Source organism: Urocitellus parryii, chromosome 14, assembly GCF_045843805.1.
Source record: "Urocitellus parryii isolate mUroPar1 chromosome 14, mUroPar1.hap1, whole genome shotgun sequence".
In the NCBI taxonomy this organism is placed as follows: domain Eukaryota; kingdom Metazoa; phylum Chordata; class Mammalia; order Rodentia; family Sciuridae; genus Urocitellus; species Urocitellus parryii.
Window position 1 is genome coordinate 14,048,763 of NC_135544.1, and position 16,504 is coordinate 14,065,266.

The window sequence follows — 16,504 nt, forward strand, 5'->3', positions numbered from 1 at the left end:
TGTGCAGCCCCACACGTGTGTGGAAGTGAGGTCATATACAAGGCCATCGTGAGCCACCACACAAAGGGCATCTGAGACTGGCCAATTCATACCAAAAGAGGATCCCATGAGAGAACTGAGGGCAGAGCAGGCAATGACCTCTCTTCTAGTCACTTTGTTTTCAATATTACCTACTGCTTTTCATATTACTTTCAAAATTTATCTTAAACAACAAGTGCGGTGTATGTGTTTCTATCTGAAACAGACAGAGAAGTCATCTGGAACCAAAAGCAATGCAATTTACCAGCAGAATTTCCTAGTTCCAGAGGCACAGATTAGCTGGCAGACCCAAAAGCAATTTATAACAACACTAGGAAAGATGTTCTCTCTCACTTTTTGCCCAATCTCTCTCTCTTTCTTTTTTTAACTGGCAAAAAAAAAATATTTTCTATTTTTGGTGACTCTGTCCCTGGGTGAAGCACAGTGGCTGCTATTTGGCGCTGCAGATCTTAAAAGCCTTCCTAATCTAAATGGCCCTTTCCTTACCTGGACGTGGCTATACTGGGGTCTGGAGTGTGGCTACAAAGGGAAGGGAGTGGGAATCTGCAAGAACAGAGCCAGCTGGGTGGAAACGTCCACTACCAACAGGAGCAGTGTGTGGGAACCACCGGGTTCCAGGGTCGTCCGCTCTTCCCCCGCCCCTCACCCCCACCCGCGGCTCCCTCCCCCACCCACCCTGTGGAAAATCACTTAAAGACCGACTGAAAAGTGGGGCATTCGTGGTTCTTCATTTTCTTCATGAAGTTTTTGAACTCCTTGTTTTTCTTGTCCCACTTGTGAATGGCCGTCAGCAAGTACTGGTTCTTCACCTTGCGGCCCATGATGAGGAAGTGGTGGCTGAGGTTGTCCAGCTGGTGGCAGGGACAGTCTGCCCCATTCTTCAGGAACAACACCAGCTTCTTCAGCTCCTTCTTCTTGATGGGCCCCAACTTCAGGGGCTTCTTCTTCTTGGGGATAATCTTTTTGTCACCATTTTCTTTTTTCACTTCTTTGATTTTCATCCTCAGGGCTACAGAGGATGGGGGGGAAAGAAGAAGAGAAGGGAAAAGAAAGCATTTTAGAACACAGTTTTTCATCTAAAACAAAAACCCAAACGCCTGGCTGATGTGGAGAGGAAGAGCAAGAAGGAGGCAGTTCTGGAAATGAAAACCAAAGTCTCAGTCACTCACCACGCCGCTGATTCTGACCCCTAAGATTTTATGGAGTCTAAGGGCATCTCAGGAATTACCATAGGGCACCATAAGACTTCCAAATAAATTTTCATAACTAAATTGTATTTCATTTTTGTAAACCCCAAGTAACTCAGAATATCCTACGATGCTTTCAGGGAAGAAAGGGGTCAAACCATCCAATTTAATCCATGCAACCTAATGTTATAAATTCCAGCAAAGAAGAAATCCTACTCTGATTTTTTTTTTTTTTTAAGAGAAAGTAGATTCAAAAATTCCTTGAAAGTTGGGTCCTATAAATAAGGCAGAGACAATCTGCCGCATCTCACATTCAGCAAGGGAAAGTTAAAGAACACTTTGAATTGTCAGGCTTGGGTGCATTAAATATCCACATCCAACTTCAGCATGGGCAAAATCAGAGTTCTCATGGCGATCTCTCCATGGAAGTTGGACAGCGGGTACTGCTAAGGTCCCCTCACCACTAGTCAATCAACCATTTACAGGTACCACTAAGGTTCTACCAACTGAGAAGACCAACACAGACTTAGTGCGTTTGACTTTGACTTCCTGACAGATCAGAGCAAGCCCCCATGAGGTTGTGACAGATAAAACTAGGTGATGGTCTCTCCTCAAACCTAATATGGTACAGGGTTGCTTCTGTTCTCAGTACAACCCCAGCAGAAAGGAAGAATAGGCCTACCCACCAAGTCCATCTCCTCTTTTTTTCCTCTCTACGGACTGTGCCACAACTTGGAGTCTTTCTTGTGTGTGGGGACGGTTGTTTTATTTTGTTTTGTGGTGCTGGGAAAAAACTCAGGGCCTCCCACATGCTGGGCAAGCATTCTACCCCTGAGATACACTCCCAGCCCTTAACATTGTTTTTAACCCATGGGCCAGATCCTTCAGTGATGGCCAGACAGGATCCATCGATAAAGACAAGTTAGTATGGAAACACTCAATAAACTGTAGACATGCTAATTATGTAGTGTCACTTTCACAATTGATTCCCCTCTAGGAACTGGCCAACCCCAGGTATTTAGAAATTGGAAATCATTTTTCAGATGCCAGTCACCAGATAATATGGATGTCCTTTGAAATCTTCTGAATTAAAAATCACCAAGGCCCTCTTTTTAATAACCCAATGTTTCCACCTATACTCCATAAGAAGTCAGTGATCATAAAGACGTGTGGCATGCTAGAGAGGGTTCTTTTGCATGTATTTACTCAATTGATCCTAATAACTTCATAAGGAAGGTACAATTATTTTCCCCAATTAAGAGATGACAAAACAATGCTTGACTTGTTGACTTGCCCAAAGTCATCAATCCTAAACAATATTGGGGTGGGGAGCCAAATCCCCAGTCTTCTTTTTGCATTTTATTTAGAGACAGGGTCTCACTGAGTTGCTTAGCACCTCACTTTTTTGCTGAGGCTAGCTTGAACTCGCAATCCTCCTGCCTCAGCCTCCCAAACCGCTGGGATTACAGGTGTGTGCCACCATGCCCAGCATCAATCCTAAACTTAAACCCATGTGTGTTGGTCAGTTTTCCATCACTGTAACAAATACCTGAGATAGTAAACTTATAAAGAGGAAAGGTATATTTTGGCTCACAGTTCCAGAGGTTTCAGGGCATGTCAATTGCCCCATTGCTTTGGTGAGGCAGCACTTAATGGTGGAGGCACATGGTATAACAATCTTTTCACCTAATGATGGCTGGGAAGCAAAAAGAGAAAGAAAGGAAGAAGAGGGATAGAGGCCCCAATATCCTCTTTAAGGGTATGGGCCCTAATAGCCTACCTTCCTCCCATGGGGACCCACCTCCTACAGGTTCCACCACCTCCCAGTGGCTCCACAGACTAGGCAAGAAGCCTTTGAGACATGGACCTTGGGGGACACTGATCCAAATGGCAGCACCGTGTCTGATTGTGCACTTTTAATCATGATGCTGTCCTTGCTGACTCTGTGGTTCCAAAATTCTTTGTAATAAACCCAAAAATTAAAGAGTGCTCATTAAATGGACTGAGAAAATAAGGGAGAGGAATTCAAACACTCTTCCCACATTTTAAAATGCAGTGATGAAAGAGTTCCTGGGGCTAAAAGAGACTACCCTAGCAAAGGAAGAATTGCATTTGCAAAGGCTTTGTTATTTAATATTTAGTTGATTAGAAAACCACACCCTTGGCTAACCCACAAGTAAAAAAAAGGGCAAAAAAAAATCCTAGGAGCAAATCTGTAATGAATGTGTCAAAGTCAGTAAATTAAATCCTCTCCCACTGTTTTCTTTTTCTGACAAAAGGAGTTCCAGATCTTGATGCCTACTTAACTCAAGCCCCATATAATAGCCTGGGCCTGAGAAATGCCTCACCCCAAGGGTGGCAGAAAGGTCAGAACTGGGTATTAATGAGCAGACTGCTCTAGCTGAGGATTAAGACTGACCTCCAAGTTGTCCCAGGCTGCCCAGCACACGGGAATGATTTGAGCACAGCTTCCCAATGAGTTTGGTTTTTTCACACTCTCTCTCTTCCCTGAGTAAGTGACTGCCCAGGGCTTGGCATCATGCTTAGTTCCTATCCCCACAGTGGACAGAGCACCTAGGAACCAACAGGTGGGAGTGCAGTGAAGGGGAGGCTTCACCCCAGATATGCCCACACAGGCCCACACCTGGCTCAGTTTCCATTGCTGCCTTACAAACCTTGAATGAAGGGGTGGTTCAACTGAGAAAGGACTTCACCTGTTCCAGTGTGTGGTTTACTGAATAAGAAAAATTCTCAAGGGGGTCAAGTGAGGGACCAGCAAGAAGAGACTCATTGCCCAGGCCAAAGCAGAAACAAATCTCATCTCTGCCTCCCCTCTGCAAAACAGAGCAAATAGGAATGGGAGAAAGCACTTGCTATGGTTCAGATCTTAAGAGGCCCATGTGTTAAAGACCTGGCACTCCTGGGAGATGATGAAACCTTTGAGAGGCAGGGCCTAGCAGGAGGTTTTAGGTCATTGGCAGAGGCGGGCGGGGGGGGCAAAGACTTGGGGGGATTATTGGACCCCAACTCCTTCCTCTTCTGCTGCTTTTTGTTTCCTGGTCTTGAGGTCAGTGGTTTTGCTCTGTCATGTGTTCCTGCCATGATGTGCTGCTGCCTCACCCAAACCAATGAAGCCAAATGAACATGCACTAGAATCTCTAAAACTGTGATCCAAAATAAACCTTTTCTCTTTATAGTAATAGAAAGCTGGCTAATACAAACTTGATCAAAGAAAGACTGCAAAAGGTAAAGCAAGGGAGTAAGAACAATTCTGCTCCTCTCCTTAGACCCTCCAAAAGGTGAACCAGGTTATTAGATAAGTCCCAAGCTACTTCCCAAAGTCTAAAGCTTGAAACCAAGTGTTTCTACAGGAGTGACCAGTACATCACCTGGAGAGACTAATGGGTGCACTACCTGACAATGTAGGAATCCTCTTTTCTGCAGAGGAGTGAGCCATTATTCACTGAGTAGCTGCCATGAGTTAAGCTGTATAGATAAACATAGAATGGGTGCTCTGCTTGTGACTCCTTGTTTATTACAGCAACCATGCTACATAGGTATCATTAGTATCTTATTACAATGGCAGCACAAGGCCACAAGTTGCATGAGACACAATTTGCAAGAGACACAATCAGGATTAGAACCCACACCTAAACCTATAGAGTATACTCTCTCCTACTGTACCAGGACTCAGTTTAAAATATTGCTTCATTCTTTTGATTGTGTTGCTTTTAATCACAACTCAAATCAAAAATTAATGTTTCTTTGCCATGACCATGTAAAGGAATTTAGTTTACATAGGTGGGGGAACGGCGAGGGGAGAAGGGAAATCAGATGATGGAAATGTGTTATGCATTAGACTATTTACTTCTTGCCATTTGGATCACTTTCTATTTTGAGGTGGGGAAAACAGGGAAGAGGGAACATATGGCCAGAAATTGCTAACATCTTTCCATCATGCAAGGGTTTATTTCAGGGATGCAGATTACCAGCAAAGTTTGGATAGGCAATTACTTGTCTAAGGTTGATTTCTTGTGCCTTATTGATGTATCTGCACCCCCCACCATGCCACACCCAGGCACTACAGGGACAGGGTGGGTGATGGCCCAGGGATAGCCAGGAGCTGACCACCACTGCCTCCCCAGTCCACCAGGCTGACATGGCTACATCGCAGGGATTTCATCCCTGGCTGAGCCCACAGTGCCAATGGTGGCAGAAATTAGGGACAACAGCTGACCAAAGTTCTGGATCCTAGATTCTGTGTGACCTCAAAATCTGGTTTTAAACACCTGGTGTTTCAGTTTTCCATCTGAAAGGTATACAGCACAATCTGACCACTAGCCTGGCAAAACTTCCATCCAGAGGATCCCAGGTTAGGCAAAACTGAGAAACCATCTCAGTTCATCCCCAGCATTGTCTCTACCTTGGATTTGTTCTTCCCTCCCATCATCATGTGCCTGGCTCACTCTGATGGGTAACACTACATCTAAACTCCATCTCAGACCCTTGATCTCAGTTACCTGTAACAGTTGGAGAATGAACTAAAACAAAACAAAATACCTTAACAACTTAACATCCCCTAAGGGTAAGATATTATTCCCACCTATCTATTACTGTCAGCAAGAATTCAGAGACCCGGAAACCTTAAGAACCAAAAACTTGCAGCTGCAATTAGGGACTTCCGGGTCTTTCTCAGCCATCTGAAAACAAATAATCCCTTACGTTTGAGTAGATCATTAAAGCTTCATTGCATTTTCAGTCACTCAAACCATATTTTTTGCTCACAAATTATACTTCCTTGATAGCCTTCCCACAAAGTTTGGCCATATTTCCGAGGCTGAGATGAAAATCAGAAAAGTCATTCCACTCATCCCAAACTCATACTTTCTTCAAAACTATCGAGTCCTCCTGAATTTCCTGCTTTCACTAATGGAGCCACCATTCTTCCCATAACCTAGACACAGTGCTTAGACACAAGGCAGACACTGGCCAGGGGCCAGCCATTTATATAACCAATAATCTGAAATTTCTGTAGGGATCTTAAAAGAAAATGATGGGGAAAGTAAGAATGGGGCTGAGTTACGAATCAGACTTGTCACTCATCCGATTACAGATAACAGTTACAATGAAGGGTCTAGAGAAAAGAAGAGAAGTGGGGAACCCCAGGAAGCACCCTTGCTGGAGTGACAGCAAGGAGAAAAGTTGTTGTAAAAGTCATCAGAGGCAAAGATTTTTTTAAAAGAAGAAGAAGAAAAGAAAGAAAGAAAGAAACCAGGCAGCCCAGTGTCACAAAAACCACAGGAGGAAGCAGTTTTAAATGAAGGTGATGCCCCTCAACCCCCAAAGCTGAAGAAGTTTGAGTCTGAAATTAGGTCACTTGACTTGATGATTAGGGTCACTGGTGCCCTATGGAAGGCCAGGATCTGAAGGGGCCAGGGTGAATTCCAGAGAGCTAAAAACCAACTGGAGGTTAAAAAAAAAAAAAAAACAAAGGCATGCCATACAGACAACCACTAGACTCCTGGAAACCTACAGAGTTACCACTGGCCACTTTGGGCCAAACAGATTGAGCAGGTACAATCATTTCCATTCCTTCCTGAAATCAATTTAAGATTATAGTTTAAAAAAAAGTTATAAACATAGGCACCAAAATGGTAAGGGAAACAAGACTATATCAACAACATTTTGTATACCAGAAAGCAAATTGGACGATGGAACCTGGCTTGCCACAGAAAATAAATGCTGAAATCTAACTAGTTACAAGAGAGATGCCAGGAAGAATCAAGCTGATCCACACTGCAGGATCCAGAAGTGGTCATGGACTGGGGCCACTTGCATACCAGTGTAGAGGTGATATGAAACATGAGGACTGGTATAAAGTCTGTATAGGGACATTCAGATCCACTCCCCTGGGTCATGAATCCAAGAAAACATTCCCTTACCAGCTTCAAGAGTAGCCAATAGGTTTACTCTATACAGAAGGTTTAAAGCAGGAACATAGGAAGAAGGGTGGTAAAGTGCTACACAGACCCCAAAGGGGTAAGTGAAAATCTGCACAGTAAAAAGTGGAACCCTCAGATCTTAGGACACTACATTTATATCACCAGGCAAAAGACCGAATGCTTTTCCTCTAAAGAAACTAGTTGCTCCAAAGGAAAGATATATGGGCCCCCACCCTCACCCCGCAAGAAAACCTCCAAAATGAGGCCCAAAACTCATAGGCCCTGCATATAAACAAACAGTTTCCAATTTCATACCTCACTCTTAAATTCAAATTCAGTCAAAATTGGTAGGATTTAAGGAAAGTTTCTGAATGTGAACGGTAGAGACCAAAACATTCAAAACAAATAGGAAAAAAAAAATTTCTTTCAGAAATAACAAAGACAATGCAGCAATCATGAGAAAACTTTTAAAAATGATAGTATTAGATAAGATACTACATTCATAAAACAAGAACAGAAGTTGTTATTAAAGAGAACCATCAGAGAACAGGAGAGAATACTTGGATATTTAAAATATAAGATGAAAACTAAAAAAAAAAAAAAAATCAATACAAGTGCTTTAAAATGGGATTGAAGAAATTTCCTGAAAAACTGAACAAAATGACCAAGAGAGAAGAAATAGAAAAAAGAGAAGACAGAGCATATATCTAAGGATCTGAATAAAAAGTATTATAGGAAGACAGAACCAAGAAAATTAATGGGAAAAAAATATCAAAGAAATAATACAAGAAAGTTTTCTATAAACGAAGAACACGAGTTCCCAGGTTAAACAGTATCCAGCACATGAACCATGACATTTAGAAACTTCTAGAGAAGAGGAAAATATATATCTAATACAAAGGATCAGGCAACAGAATGGCAGGCACTAGATTTCTCAATAACCAGCAGTAGAGAACTATAAGATAATGAATGAATGTCTGCAAAATTCCTAAGGACCGGGTGCGTAGCTCAGTGGTAGAGCACTCTCCTAGCATGTATAAGGCCCTGGGTTTGATCCCTAGCACCCAGTACCATTAAAAAAAAAAATTAAATGAATAAATAAATAAAATCCCAAAATTGGACACTGGGCTGAATACATCAATCAGCATATGAGAGTAGAATAAAAATATCTTCAGGCATTACAGGATTAAAAACAAAATTATCTCCCATGTAGCTTAAGAATCTATAAAAATGCAGAAGTAAATAAGAACAGAAAGCATTCAAGCAAGATCAAACATAAAAAAGGCAAAAAGAAGGCTTAGAATGTTTTTCCATAATAGGTGCAGAGTGGGCTTAAAGCTCAATCAATCCAGACTGAAACTGAGGCAAGAGGGCTCAGGCACAGGGTCTGATGAAAAATCGGCCAGAAAAAGCAGAGGCCAAATTCATAACATGAACATAAAAAGTAGGACAAATAAAATTAGACTATTAGTATCTCAAATACACACCCACACATACACAGGTGAAAAGAAACGAAATGTAAATGCAGTATACTTAATGGCTTGGCTACAAATGATAGCTGCATAACTCCAATAAATTAAAAATTGAATATCAACTCAGTTAAAGTATGTTACAACTACAAAGGAGAAATAGTGCAAGGGAGAGAAATCTTTAACTTCAATAACAGAAATATCATTAAATAATGTCTAAACATTAAAATCAAGAAATCAAACAACTTACATGTCATATATTTGCTCCAGTTTGCTAAATATCGCATGAAATTGCTAAAATGGTTGAAAATTATTATTTTGGGGTCATGGGAATTTGGGGTGAGAAGGCATGGGGTAATGAACTGCAATTTTTTATTAAAAGCCATTTATTCCTATTTGACTTTCTAAACTGAATTTATTTGGAAGCAAAAATACTTTGTTTTTTAAAAGTTTATAGTCCAACAAATTATAAAAATATAAACGAATCACAAAATGTGAGATCATTAAAGAAACAAGAGATTACATTTTTAGGCCATCCATTCTCCAGTCAACTGGAGCAACTTGGCTTTAGTTGAAACTTCTTAGGGATTTTTGAGTAAGAATTCTGCTTTTTCGACCTTTTGGGTTTTTTTGGTTGGGAAGGGGGGTTGTTTTGTTTTGTTTTAAGGGAACGAGAGAAAACCTGCAGTTCTAGTCAATCCCCATAAAGTTTCAGACTAAAAAAAAAAAAAAAAAACATTAGGTTAGAGTGTAGAATGTGGATTATTTACTTTTGAACTAGAAGGGACATTAAACTTCTTTGGGATGATTCTCAAAAGTAACTTGCCGAGGTTATACAGCTGGAGGTTCTCACAGCTGTGACTCCCACTACTTCCTTGCTCCTATGTCTGGAATGTTAGTAGGGAGTAGGAGAGTAAGAGGAGATGAACAGAGTCCCAGCAACTGTGGGGACACTGCACCAACCCTTGGATACATTCTCTCCAATAGATGCCAATGAAAAAACTCAACCAGGGGCACATACTAGACTGCACATCCTGATTCTGAAGAGATTTGTGTTTTTCCTAAATGGCTTTCTCTTTCAGACAGGTCCAAAGATTCCAAAGAGATGACTTGAGGAGGAGGGTAAGCCAGTCACAGAGACAGGTAACCTCTTTACAAAGTGGCTTTTCACCATCCAGAGTCAGCCAGCCACTTGGATCAGGAAGGGCACACAGATGGGCAACCCATCAGCCTGAAGACCCGGCCTGTAGCCCTCCTACCACACGAAGCCTCCAAGTGAAAGAGTCTATTCAGATAATAAAGCCGCGCTAAGTTATGAAGACAGAGGGACCCTATTTTCTGCTTCCTCTGCATGGTTCACAAATCTTGGGTGGGCGACCCCAAGGCCCGAGGCAGAAAGCACCATCCTCAAATCAACTGTGCAAATGAGACTGGGGAACAGCGCTGGGTAAGGGCCCTTGGCTCTGACAGACTGCTGCTTCTTTCCAACACTCAGCAGAGGGTCTGGGCACCATGGAGAGCTGGCTTTGAGGCATTAGGGCCCAAATGAGTCCTAGTGACAAAGGCCTCCTGATGGCAGCTTAGTGGAACCCTCTGTTCCCAGCAGGAGCTGGTGTTTGGCATCATTAATTCGCTTAGCAGAGAAAGGAGTTGGCACTTTGTCACAATAACTCAGACTCCCTCCCCTGACCACAAACCACATGCTGCATATTTACATGCATTTACTGACTATAGCTCATACATTACAGAAAAAAATATACCTAAAAAGATTGAAAGCAGCTTTTTTTTCCCCTCTTATCTATAAGAAGCAGATGTAGAAAATGCTTTTAAGAGACTCTTTTGAGGCAAATTATTAAATTGAAGTTGTCCTGTTTTCTGGATCCTGGACACCTTAGGGAAGTGGTCAGGCAGGAGGGTAGAGATGGCAACTCTACATGCTCCCCCAACATTCAACACACACACACACACACACACACACACACACACACACAGCATCAATTCCAAACATCCAGAATCCCACTGCCTAACTGCTTGACTTTGTGGATTATGTTAAATCCCTACTGATTTAAGCTAATAGTGCAAAACAAAAACCCACTTTGAGAGCAAAGTACTGCCCTGTGTGATTTTATCTGGGAAAGGGTGTGTGTTGGTGGCACTGGTAGCAAGGGCTTGGGTCTCACAGGACAACAAAGTAGAGCTCGGGCTCTTCCCTTCCCAGGGCACTCCATCACCACCCCCACCTGCCAGCTCCCTACCCCTAAGCAGGAGACAGAGGAGAAGTGAAGAATCACTTAGAGTCCACCATTGGGATGGACTGGATCATGGCTCCAAGTCTAGGCAAATCTGCCAAGGAAAACAGCTGTTCCTACCATGGGGTCACTGGTTTTCCATCTCTTTTCATTCTACCTCCTGGTGTTCACCCAAATGGCAAGCTGACGTGTGAGATGGTCTCTCAGAAGGATAAAGATGAGGAGTGGGAAAGTGGGCTTCAGAACTAATGAACTAGAAAAGCCATGAGTTGCTCTCCCAGCTCTGAGAGATGCTTAAGGTCTAACTTGAGCACCACCAAAATCACATGTTAAAAATGCAGATGGCTGAGGTCCACCCCTGAGTGTCTGATTCAGAAGCAATGGGATGAGGGCCAAGAATTCCCATTTCTAACAGGTTCTCAAGAGAGGTTGCTGCTGCTGAGCTGGTGACCACATTTGAGAACCACTGGTTTAAAGGGTTGGAGGGTGGGGATAGGCTGGGCTCTTTCTTCTGAAATGTGCTGCCTGTTGGCTATCAGAGCCTTTGTTTTCTGACTTTGCAAGTATGGATAGCTATGAATAACCTTGGTTATTCACAGTGGCACATTTTAAGGACTCTTTCTTGAATGATGTTTAAACAATCCAGGGACCCAGGGCAGCCCCTCAAATTCACAGAAGTTGAGACTGACGGCAGGAAGATCAGCATAGCATGTCCAAGAACCCAGCTGACCAGGGGCAATGTGGTGTGGCACCATTTACAGAATTGCTAAGGATCGTGAGACACCAGTTGCATAGCTGTTGATACTTGCAAAGTCAGAAAACAAAGGCTCTGACAGCCAACAGGCAGCACATTTCAGAAGAAAGGATCCCAAATCCATAGTCAGCAGATGCCTGCTGACTAAACCCATTACTAACTTTTTGTATAAACTTGAATGAATCACTTTACTTCTGCGGATCTTAGTGTAGCCATTTTCAAAACAAATGTGTTAGGCCAGTCATCTCTATTCCCATACCATCACTGGCAATCTAAATCTAAATCTTCGTATTTCCTTCTTCTGTCTTTGAAATTCAATATTGAAGCCTAGGCCATCCAAGAGGGGAAAAAAAAAACCAAACTTGTCTGTTCACATCATCCAAATACTTCATTTGCACGTACCTCAGCCCAGACCCAATAGCACTGATCTTGGTCATGAAGCTGTCTAAACACAAGGACAACCCCAGAGAGGGACCTGAAACACTGGAAGCATGTCCAGCAGACTGTATGCCATCTCATTTGACAGATGGCAAGAAGAGACCTAGAGCAGGTGCTGCATCCCCCACCCCCCTTGAGATGGGATCCCCCTGAAGAAGCGTGAGTCCAGTGCCTCTGTACAGTGGCTGCCATGGGCACACCTCAGCTCTTCTCCTTCTATTATTTTCTCAGTCCAGTTCATTTAAAGGCAGAGAGTCCACTGCAGGTAAAATGTATGCTTTTCCTCCCCATTCTTCAACACAAGCTAGAGTCCATCTTCCCCAGGAAGCCCCTAGCCTGTTCCAGTCTTGACCTCCATGGCCTTCCCTGTCTCAACCTTTGCATGATAATTTCCCAGGTGTACCTTCTATGTCCTTCCTCCCCACTGCAGGTTCCTGCCAGCCTTATTCATCTCTGTGCAGGAACAGTGCAATGCCTTACCAAGGAAGGGTTTCTCACACTGGCCCTTTTCACTTCTGAGGGCTTTCTAGGTATAAAAGGATTCAGGGAGGGAGACGTTCCAGGGATTCATCATAAACTTCTGCTAAGAAAGCTAAAAAAGAAGGTCATGCCCCAAATCGCTCATTCGAATCATCATTCAATTCTTTCTATATCCAAGCCCACCAAACCGAGGGTCCCCATCACAGGTTAAGTTCTTCTTGCTCATTCACACACCTGTCCCTGCCTATCTATCCAACTTCCTACACTTACATTTTCTTTCCCTTTTATTCTTTTTTTCAGCCCTTCTGGGTTTTATGCTAATAGCAGGGACGCTGGGAAGAAGAGGTTGCCTTGGCAGCCTGCCCCAATTTTGACCCTTGGCAAGCACCAAAGTCCAGACTGGGCCCACGACACATAAATTCCCATCCACCAGACAGGCAGGCCTGGCTTCACTGCAAACCTGGAGACAGTTATAAAAAGGGGACAGAACACACATGGCTCTCCTATCACCCACCCTGCAAAGGCCCACCAGAAATAGACACGTCAGGCTGGACGACAACATGCACCAAACAGGACGGATGTTCCTAGAATTTCTTGGAGGTGAAATCGGTCTTGGCCTGAAATGGATTTGTTTGAAGCCAAGAACCTAAAAAGTGAACTGTAGCCGGCACCAGCCCTGTCTCAAGGCTGGCACTGTCCCTGTTTACTAGAGTTCCTCTTCTCTGCCAAGCTTGGCCGGCCTGCATCCAGGGCGGCCATGGCTATCAGCATGGAGCCGAATATCCTTCTGGGTCCTCTGCTTCTGGGTCCTCTGACCCTCCTTGAGTCTTTTCTCTCTCAACCCATCCAAACTCTCACTCACAAATAACACTGCAGGGATTCTGAGAACCTGAGAACCAAAGGAAAGCAAATAGTTTAGGAAAAATGAAGGCAACACAAACTCATAAACCCCCAACTTTGCTCTCCTTTCCTGCTTCTTCAAGACAGCCACCTATTGAAAAGAAATAAACACAAAGCTTCCTACGGCTCTGGAGGCTGCTGACCCATGGAACCACATTGGCCCCAGGAGAGGGACAACTCCACAGAGACCTGCATGAAGTCGAGTGGTAGAGCAAAGACTCAGTAACAACAGAGAGACCTGCAAGAGCCCATGACACCTACTGGGCCAACATTCAGGCTCAACTCTCAATGCACACCTACTGTTCAGAAGGCAAATGCTTTCTAGGTACACTGACCAAGTTCCTAGCTCCAAAACTAACAGCTTTTCTTTTAATGGATCACAGTACCCTCCATGTATATATAGCACTTCTCTTCCTACTGAAGACAGGCAAAATCCGGGATTAGAGTGATGGCTGAGTACCACCGGACAGTCCTGTGAGCCCCAGCTCCCCCAGTGGGAGTGCCCATTACTGATTTACAGAGTCAACCCTCAGAGCTGGCCTCCCACTTCCCCTGAGTTCCTCTTCCCCGTTCTCCTGCTATGGGCCAAGTCTCCTGCATCCTGTGCAAGGGCTTCCACCCCACACAGGGAGTGGGGAGGGGTCTGGAGGTTTTCTCCAAGTTTTTCTCCAAGTCCCCCCAGTGATTTCACCCCCTTTATGTTCCCACCTCACAGACCTCACTTGCAAGCTCCCCATCACAAAGCCAACAACATCCAGGATGCCAGGCAGACCCTTCATGGAGGTGCAAGAGGAGCAGGGTAGCAGCATCTCTCACTTTCTCAGTATGGGATGATGACTGGTACAGCCACAGGCAGGGAACCATGGAAGGCAAATGTCACCTTGCACACAGTCATAGCTACAATACTAGCAAAGTCGCTTCAGAACACAAAATGTTCAAGCTGTTGGCCACCATCTAAAGATTTCAGACAAGTGGTGGGTGGGAGGGCATCCTGACAACTGTCACATGCTGTACAGACACCAGGACAAGATTACATCTATGGACAGATGTGTATACAGACACATTATATAAATAACAGCCGTGGTGCCAATTTGTCACAAATGGTGGGTCTGCTGTGAAACCAAGCTTCAGATAGCACACGCTATAGCCAATCATCATCATAGCCCATGTGCAGCATTCAGCGTCACACCCTCAGGGATGAAGAATTTTGTTGACACGGCCAATTGAGAAAAAAGCATCCTCAAGATCTAGGATTCTTTCCCAAACTTGCTCTCGGGCATTGCAGTCTACCTTGACCATGATCCCCCAGAGTATCTGGCAAGTGCATATCTGTGCTCAACAATCAACAAATAAATAAAGAATTTTTAAAGGGTCCTTATTTGTCTGAAGACTTTGAAATGAGCTGCTGGGGCGATAAGAACACTAGAAACCTTTAGAGCATTCAGTGCCAGGGGCACAGTGGGGTCCCCTCTTGTCACCCTGTTGGGCCTGCTTTCTGAGCCTTTTGCGGTAACTGTCAGTTGCCCTATCTATGTCTGAACCTCACTGTCCCTGCCTTGGCTGCATGGCAGATATCCTGTCACCCCAAGTGGTTAGATGTGCATACCTCAGGGCTCTGGGTCTGACTCCATTCACAAAGCCTGGCCGTATGTTAGAAATTAGATCTTGTCACATCCTCTTGGCCTCAGAGTCTAAACTGCAGAGTCCTGCCATATTCTAAACAGCTCTTTGCTTCCCAGTAGGTACCAGAAGCCAGAGTCTGCCAGTTGTGACGGCATACCTTGGGTTGCTATCACATACCTATAATTTCCTCCACCAAATAAATTTTAGATAGATAGATAGACAGATAGATTGACAGGTTGATTGATTTATGCCTTTAATCTATATTTTATTCATTCATTCATTTACTTTATTTTCCTTACTTTGTATCTCATTTTTAAGTACTGCTCTGCCTTCAGAAGACGCAGAGAAACACAAATATTTTTTTACTCTAATTAGCCAAAACAACTCCAGCTTTAGAAATTTGGATTCATTTTCCTACAGTCCCTCAAGAAGCTCTCTGTGACTGTCTATCGTCTCATTCTTTTTTCACCCCATTCCCCAAAGCAGGAAAATTCCAGGCCACCCTACACATAGAAGCACTGCTTAACATAGATTTTTTGCTTTTGATGACATGACTTTTTTAAAAACATGTATTCCAGTTCTGTTTCTCCCTCTCTTTCTGGCACAAAGATTTTAAGATCTTTATTTGCTGAGCTTCAGGACACAGTCACATCTTTGCTGCTTTTTTCCTTGGTTACAACAAAAAGCACTTTCCCTTGATGAGCGCTACAATGAGAGAGACTACCAGGTAGGTATCCTTACTTTTCCTCCTTGTCTCCCTTCAAAGTCTGTGGATTCTCCCTTTCAAATGAGAGTGGAAGGATTGTCAGGCCTTTTCCTGGAACTATGTCAAGTCCTCTATGTCAGACAGACTTGGAGACTAGACAGGAAACCCAGAGAAATCATCCTTGCAAATGCAACAGGTAAACACCAGATGGCTTTTCAGCCATTCTCAAGATGTACTGAAAAACAAATCCAATTTCAGGATCAGAGAAGCAGACCAAAATCAGCAACTGAGCTTGCAAAAACCTCCCACATCAGCACTAATTTTTATGGAATTAAAAACATCCAGGTGAGTTGGCACACACTTATAATCCCAGCAGCTTGGGAGACTGAGGCAGGAGGATTGTGAGTTCAAAGCCAGCTTTAGCAACTTAGCCAGACCCTTTTTTAATGCAGGGAGAAGTACTATGTAAATATATTAAAGAGCTGTTGATCAGAGCGAAGCAACCTTGCTGGATGTCCTTGCCACAGAGGATCCCACTCAGACACCAGGATTAGCACTCCTGTAGCTCCACAGCTGCCGAGAGCATTTAGCAGGGACCCTCAGCATGGCAGTGGGTGCTGGGCTGGAAATACCCAGGGATCTCCAGATTGGCTAACAGCAATGGAGACAACAGCTCAAGGCAGCAGCAAACAAGGCAACCTCAGAGATCTTGGCTTC

General features: G+C 43.7%; 1 protein-coding gene across 1 annotated transcript in view; it reads right to left on the bottom strand.

Annotated features, from left to right (window-relative positions):
• Positions 1–725: 725 nt before the first annotated feature.
• Positions 726–16,504, bottom strand: part of Sfrp1 (secreted frizzled related protein 1) — a 40,317-nt gene continuing 24,538 nt past the window's right edge. The window contains exon 3 of the mRNA XM_026409339.2: positions 726–1,048. Within this exon, the coding sequence (XP_026265124.1) occupies positions 726–1,048 (323 nt within the window). The remainder of the gene's footprint in view (positions 1,049–16,504) is intronic.